General features: G+C 44.9%; 1 protein-coding gene across 7 annotated transcripts in view; it reads left to right on the top strand.

The window, feature by feature from the left end:
• The window catches only part of LOC135099529 (basic proline-rich protein-like), a 7,162-nt gene extending 629 nt beyond the window's left edge, over positions 1 to 6,533 (top strand). Inside the window, exons 2-8 of one of the 7 annotated variants that reach the window (XM_064001903.1) lie at positions 479 to 556; positions 1,197 to 1,569; positions 1,727 to 1,976; positions 2,837 to 2,975; positions 4,011 to 4,180; positions 5,599 to 5,924; positions 6,132 to 6,533. In XM_064001903.1, the coding sequence (XP_063857973.1) occupies positions 479 to 556; positions 1,197 to 1,569; positions 1,727 to 1,976; positions 2,837 to 2,975; positions 4,011 to 4,037 (867 nt within the window). In that variant the 3' untranslated portion in view covers positions 4,038 to 4,180; positions 5,599 to 5,924; positions 6,132 to 6,533. The other 6 variants (XM_064001906.1, XM_064001907.1, XM_064001904.1 and 3 more) reach the window with 6 other exon arrangements.
• Positions 6,534 to 7,625: the final 1,092 nt, after the last annotated feature.

Consider the following 7,625-nt stretch of genomic DNA (forward strand, 5'->3'; position numbering starts at 1 on the left):
AATTCAATATTCATTGAATGTTGAATGTAGTTCACTTAGGACCAGATACAAACAATAATATTCTCCAATTCATTTAAGAAATCTTTTAAATTACCACTAGGAGAGAGAGAGAATGTTTTAGATATTATTATTATTATTATTATTATTATTATTATTATTATTATTATTATTATTATTATTACATATTCTCTCTCTCTCTCTCTCTCTCTCTCTCTCTCTCTCTCTCTCTCTCTCTCTCTCTCTCTCTCTCTCTCTCTCTCTCTCTCTCTCTCTCTCTCTCTCTCTCTCTCTTCCCCCCCCGCCGCCGGGAGAGGCACGCCGCCCGTGAACAGGTGTGGTCACATTATTGTCATCATGATCAGGCCGCCGCGGGCCGTGGTGGCGTGGCGCCGCGGCCTTCACCCTGCTCATGACACACGATTCCGCGCCGCCGGCCAGGGACCTCAGCACCGCCTTGATTCGCGCTAACACTTTCCAGGCCTTGGCTTCCTGCGGCCTTCACCCTGCTCATGACACATCAATCCACGCCGGCCGGGACCTTACGCCTTCGATGTATGTACGTACGTATGGTCAGCCGCCAGGCAGTAGTAGTAGTAGTAGTAGTAGTAATAGTAGTAGTAATAGTAGTATTAGCAATATTAGTAGTAGTAGTATTAGTAGTAGTAGTAGTAGTAGTAGTAGAAGTAGTAGTAGTAGTATTAATATTAATGGAATAAAGGTAATGTGTCAGTGACACTTAAAAAAATATGCATAAATAAACAAAAAATCTGTAACTTTCTTATTATTTGTGGTAGAATTATAAATGAAGTTTCATTTTAAGTGTACATTTTCCAACATTTCTTATCATGAAATCAGAAATATCCTATATCTGATAAATTTATAGATTGCATCTTCAGTCAGAGACGCTTTCCGGGCAAGAAAGGCATCATGCGACCATTCCCGTGGGAAAAAACCGTTAGCGCTCTCTCTCTCTCTCTCTCTCTCTCTCTCTCTCTCTCTCTCTCTCTCTCTCTCTCTCTCTCTCTCTCTTATTCGTTTTTTTCCAAACTTTATAAAATAACGATAATAATAATAATAGTAGTAGCAGTAGTAGTAGTAGTAATAGTAGTAGTAGCAATATTATTATTATTATTATTATTATTATTATTATTATTATTATTATATTATTATTATTATTATTATTATTATTATTATAGTACTCCCGCAGCCCAGCCCGCCCCTACCACCACAGCCCGCACACCCTAGAGCGCCCCCCACATGCTGGCCTCTTCCCTGCTTCACGGCCAGGCCAGATGGCTACTCAGTGCGTGGCGGCCTCAGGGCGTGGCAGCTGCCACACCCCCGAGGGCTCCTCGCCCCCAGACCACTGCCACGGCCCACACACCCCAGAGCGCCCCCCACATGCTGGCGGCTTCCCTGCTTCACCGCCAGGCCAGATGGCTACTCAGGGTGTGGCGGCTGCCACACCCCCGAGGGCTCCCCGCCCCCAGACCACTGCCAGTACCACAGCCCCGTGGTGCAGTACCACAGCAGCATCAGTCCTCCCTTCTCCCGCAGCCCCCCGTGGAGCCCCGATGGGGAGCGCCGCGCCAGCCCCACAGGGTGGCGCAGTCCATGCTACCAGCACCACCACCACCACCACTACACTGCCCCACCCCGCGACCGCTGGAGCCCCCAGCGCACCCCACGCCGTGTTACCGTGTTACCCGCTCTCTGTTACCCTCTCCCCGGGGCGCCGCTCATCACCCCCAGACCGCCGTGCCTCCCCGGAGCGGGGCCGCTCACCCCCCAGCCGCTCCCCACGCTACTCCCCGCGCCATTCCCATTCCCGGGGGGCTGAGGTCCCCCTGCCGCTCCCCCTCCCCACTGGGTGAGGTGTACCCCTACGAGCGGCGGGGCTGGGTCTGCGCAGCCAGGGAGTGGGAAGCTCTCACCACCACCATCACAGCCCCAAGGCAGAGCAGAGAAATAGGGAGGTTAGTAAGAGGAGATTCTGTTCTTTCCCTCCCCTCTCCCCTCTTCCTTACTTTGCCTCTGCTAATTACATTAACTCAGGTGTACTAATGTCTATTTTCCCCACAGGTGTACAACGCTGTTATTTTAACCTCCCCTCTCCCAAATCTCCCCAAACTAATCTCCCCTTTTTTTTTTTTTTTTTTTTTTTTTTTTTTTTTTTTTTTTTTTTTTAATATATATATTGATGTAATGAATTCCGATATAATCGTCTTAGGTAATCTCCCCAATGACACAAACAAACACTGCCCTTAACAGACTCCCCAAACTAACCTCCCCATCTCCTGCCTGAATTAACCTCCCCCAAAATACAAGACCCATATAATTAACCTTTCCAGTTACACTAAAACCGAACACAATCTTCCCATCTCCCCACCAGTCTGATCTCCCCATCTCCCCACCTCCATATTCTGTTAAACAAATTTTCCCATCTCACCATTCTATTACCACCACTACCCTCCCCCACCTCCCACAATCTCCCCAAAATGAATCTTCCCATCTCCTCTTACTAATCTCCCTATTTTTCTCCCTTTCCAAACGTCACTCTCACCTCCCCATTTCCCTCTCTCCCCTAACCTTCCCATTTCCCCATACCCTCAAATTAATCTCCCCATCTCCTCATCTCACACCTTAAACTAAGCACACATTTTCCCTTCAGTTTCCTTCTCCTGACCTCCCCAGACTAATCTCCCCTCCTTAACCTCCCCATCTGCTGCCCTGATTCCCCCATTTCCATCATAACCTACCTTCCAGTCTCACTACACCCCTTCTTTCCCCCAACCTCCCCATTTCGTCCCCACACTAATCTCCCCATCTCCCCCAGGGCAAGGGCTATGGGTACTCTCCCCCTGCGGCAGTATTTGATGACCTCCACTGGGTTCCACAAGGGGGGGGAGGAACAGCGAGTCTCTCCCCCCCAGCCCGCTCCCCCTCCCCCAACACCCTCGATGCCAAGTCTTTGGGTAAGTAAGGCAAGGGGTGATGAGCGAGTGAATGGTGTGTTTTTTGGGGTGTTTGGGGGTGAAGGGGATGGTAAGTTTGTTTATGGGGGTGGGAATGGGGTGGGTGAGGGTGTCACTGGAGCTCTGCATGTGTTAATGGGTGGTCATGGGGGTGTTTTGGCTGTTAATGGGCTGAGAATGGGGAAATTTCAAGAGATGGAAATGGGAGAATGAAAGTTTTGGGGAGTTAAAAGGAGGGAAAGAAAAAGACGTGTTTGTTTGTTTGTTTGTTTGAAAGAGAGAGAGAGAGGGGGGGGAGGAAGAGGAGAAAAGAACAAGAATGAGAATAATGGTAAGATAAAGAGATATTCCACGATAAAGAAGAAAGGAGGAGGAGGAGAAGGAGGAATGGTTTGGAGGTAAAACAATAACTTACCATTATATTACCTCCTAAAACAACCCACCCCCCTCTTCTCTCTCTCTCTCTCTCTCTCTCTCTCTCTCTCTCTCTCTCTCTCTCTCTCTCCTCTCTCTCTCTCTCTCTCTCTCTCTCTCTCTCTCTCTCTCTCTCCTCTCTCTCTCTCTCTCTCTCTCCAGAATTCCGTGTGTGTGTGTGTGTGTGTGTGTGTGTGTGTGTGTGTGTGTGTGTGAATTAATTAAATGAAGGAAGGAAGGAAGAAAAGATTGAAGAAAGGAAGGAAGATAAGAAACGATAAGGAAGGGAAGGAAGGAAGGAAAAGAAGATGAAAGGAAAGAAATAGAAGGAAAGGAAGAAAGATAAAGAAGAAATAAAATTTATAGAAATACAAGGAAAATGAATGAATGAGAGAGAGAGAGAGAGAGAGAGAGAGAGAGAGAGAGAGGCTGGCTGGCTGGCTGGCTGGCTGGCTGGACTGACTCGATTCTAAACATTGTAACTCTCTCTCTCTCTCTCTCTCTCTCTCTCTCCTCTCTCTCTCTCTCTCTCTCTCTCCTCTCTCTCTCTCTCTCTCTCTCTCTCTCTCTCTCTCTCTCTCTCTCTCTCTCTCTCTCTCTCTCTCTCTCTCTCTCTTGCAGGTACTCTCCCAGCCGTGTCACAGCTGATGATGATGATGCCACCCCCACCCCCAGCCTGAGCCACCCTCCACCCACCCCAGCCCTCACCAAGCCTCCTCCAGTAACCACCACCACCACCACCACCACCACCAGCGACGTAACACCCCACCCCACCCCTCCCCAGACCACAGGCAAGGTGACAGGCAAGGCATGTGAGGTGCGTCACAGCTTTAGTAACTTATGCAGGCAGTGGTGCAATGCTATGCCCACAACACTCATTCACTTTGCTGTTTATATGTATAAGATGAGTACTGGCTAAGGGTAAGACAAATTCTTGCAGGTGTGTGTGTGTGTGTGTGTGTGTGTGTGTGTGTGTGTGTGTGTGTGTGTGTGTGTGTGTGTGTGTGTGTGTGTGTGTTTAGGAGCCCATTAAATATTGGTTGTTGTTAGAAATGGAAGAGGCTCTGAGGGACTTTGAAAAGGTTGCTTATATCAGTGAAATGAGTAGGTGTGTTCTTGGAGACAGAAGCAGCATGTGGCCTGGCCACATTAACTCAATGACTGAGATAAGGAAGGTTACAGTGATGCGTGTATCTGAAATGTTGGTCTGGTTGGATCATAAGACTCAAAATTCTCAAACGCTTCTGCACTGCACCTCCACTACATTAAAAAAAAGCTCTCTAGTTGATGTTACACAGGTTTCTAAGGGTGTATTTATGGTTCTAGTGGCATATTAACAAGAATTCCACATTAATAACATGATAAACACTCTTGAGAACCCGGCTGATCATCTCTGTGGCCTTGGAAAATAGTCATGGCAAGAGAGCAAGGCGTTTCAGAATAGGGCCCTTGCAACGTCTGGTGGTGAGGCGCTGAGAGCAGTGGAGCTTGAGTGCAGTGGTGATGTACTGATGGGAGGTGCGAGGAGGTGGTCTGGGGATGTGTATCAATGCAGAGGGGTAACTGAGTGAATGGTAGACACAGAGAGAGAGAGAGAGAGAGAGAGAGAGAGAGAGAGAGAAGAGAGAGAGAGAGAGAGAGAGAGAGAGAGAGAGAGAGAGAGAATATCTAAAGCTGTCATTAATCCCTCTTTATTGCACATATAAAATGTGTTTGTTGTTCATTCATTCTAAAATACTGATCCTCAAAAAAATTAATGCAATTTTTATCTAACCCAAGCAAATTTAATGGCCAGTAATTCACAGTGGTGCCACAATTATTAGGAACTGTAATACTTGAAATCAAATGCAGATGCTTCCATTTCTCCCCCCTGTTTCTCTTTCTCTCTCTTTTAAGCAAGCTCTTTTCTCTAATGCACATCAAGCTTCAAGCAAATACTTCCTACTTCAAGCAAGCCAGACTTAACTTATCAATATTTTCTGTTGTGGCAGAGTGTTTGCCACACACACAGGCCAGTATTCACAAACGGTTTGCTCCCTCACCACCACTTTCTCAAACCTCACATAGATGATGAGCAGGGTTGTCAAGAATGTTTCTCCCATTAATGATGTAGAAATCTTGTTAATCTGTCATCCTATGGCCTCACCATAGGAATTGAATTGGAGGAATTGAGTTTTTGAGGCACTGAACAACATCCATGATGCTTCAGATCCCAGACTGTTGGATGTGACGCCACAAGACACAGGGCTTCGTAACACCAGTGCACGGTGATCAAGACAACACTGGACCAGAAAGACGCAAAGTACAGGGAACAACACAGTGCTTCTTCATTTTAGGTGTGCTAATCCAGACTCTTAGACAGGGCAGCACAAAATATAGATAGTTTTCACAACACTAGTGTACTATGATGATGCAGGAGAGCTAGGAGTGCTAGGATGAGTGTCTGGGGAGAAGCAAAGCCACCAGGAGACCAGAGGCATGGGTCAGCTGGGAGGCACTGAGTATCAATGAGTAAACAACTGATTACAGCTACAGGTGAATTGTAATCTGCAGCCTTGCTATACAAGACTTGACTTTCTACTTTCCCTCACCCCTATTCTCTCTCTCTCCACATTCTGAATACAACAGTTAACCACCATTCTCAATCTTCTATCTCTTTCACTGGTACACTCTGAAACTCTCTTCCTGCTTCTGTATTTTCACCCAAGCTTCCATACTAATTCACTGGCACTTGTCTTCCAGGTGAGCCAGAATGAGCTTGTTAAACTGAGCGGCCTCTTCAAGTACCACTGGAACTGTTCGTCAGAGGAGGAGGAGAAGGTAAGGGAGTGCGCCAAGACCCTTTACAGCGGTGCAAAGGAGTGGAGGGAGATGAGGAGAAATTTGAAAGAGAACAGAAGTAGAATGACATCAGATAGCAGGAGTCCTTAGGATTTAGCACAATAAGATCAATAATTCTCTTACATGAGTGACCTAAAGTAAGGCAGTTTAGTCTGGCCTAACTTAACTGACCTACCTATTTCTGTTATGAGCTAAGATAGGCTATGTTAGGTTATATTAAATTATATAATTATTTTTTTTTTTCATCATTATTATTATAAAGAAGAAATAGAACCGAGAAAATAAAGTTAAAAATTATTGTTATTATTCTTTTTATTACCAAGATGATTGATTGATTGATACATACGTATATTGTTGGACTAAAGCCTGCACAACAAAGAAGGATGATGCAACCTGCCACCCATCCTTTGGACATAAAACAATAGACACAGAGGATAGAAAAATATTGCACATACAAATAATACAAAGGGTTTCCTGAGAATCTGGCCCTTTTATGCAGGAGGGACACATTCCAAGGGCCACTTTGTTTTGTTTTGCTTTGAAATGCAAGGAAAAGAGTCAACAGTGCAAGGAAACAAAGAAAACCAGACTGACTTGTTTATTTTTGGGGTAACTATGCTAAATTACTGCATTTATTTATTTTATTTATTTATCTTTATTTGTTTATTTTTTATTCTATTTTTCTTTAGCTCTGAATTTACTATATAAATCCATTCATTTATGTTTGTTTTAAAAGTATTGTAGTGTGTGTGCAGAGACAGAACTTAGGTTAGCTCAGACAAAAGCAGAGGCTGAAAGCAATGTTCTCAAAGAAAAAGAAAGAGAGATTTAGCAGTTGCTAATGCAGAAGTTTATGGTCTTAGTTGAAGAAGAAGTAAAAATGGTTCCAGGTAATGAAAGTGTAGAGAAGCAAAGTTATCTTGAACAATACATAGAGTCACAAAATGAAATGAAAGCACAAGCAATTGCAAATGAACAAAGTGACAATGCCATGCCTCACAAATATGTTACATTCCATGACCCACAGGAACCTACTTCTTGCAATACAGATCATGAATTGATGACAAATGAAGTAGATGGACAAATATTTAGTGAACCTCAGGTAATAAATCTCAACCCTACAGCTCAAAGTGTTGTACCAAGCTCTCGTGGACACACTCTGAATGTTAACATGCCTAATAATGTGAGACAGAATCATCAATCCTTTTCCCATCCTGGGGGAACCTTTGCAATCAATATACCTGATCCCAAGTGGAGCCTCACTCCAATAGAACCTAACACCTTTGATGGAGAACCCATTGAATTTCAAAGTTGGTTGACAAACTTTGAAACTTATGTAGAGTCTACAACTTCTATTGGTAGAGAGAGACTTGCCTACTTAGACAGGTATACAAC

Source organism: Scylla paramamosain, unplaced genomic scaffold (genome assembly GCF_035594125.1).
Source record: "Scylla paramamosain isolate STU-SP2022 unplaced genomic scaffold, ASM3559412v1 Contig143, whole genome shotgun sequence".
In the NCBI taxonomy this organism is placed as follows: domain Eukaryota; kingdom Metazoa; phylum Arthropoda; class Malacostraca; order Decapoda; family Portunidae; genus Scylla; species Scylla paramamosain.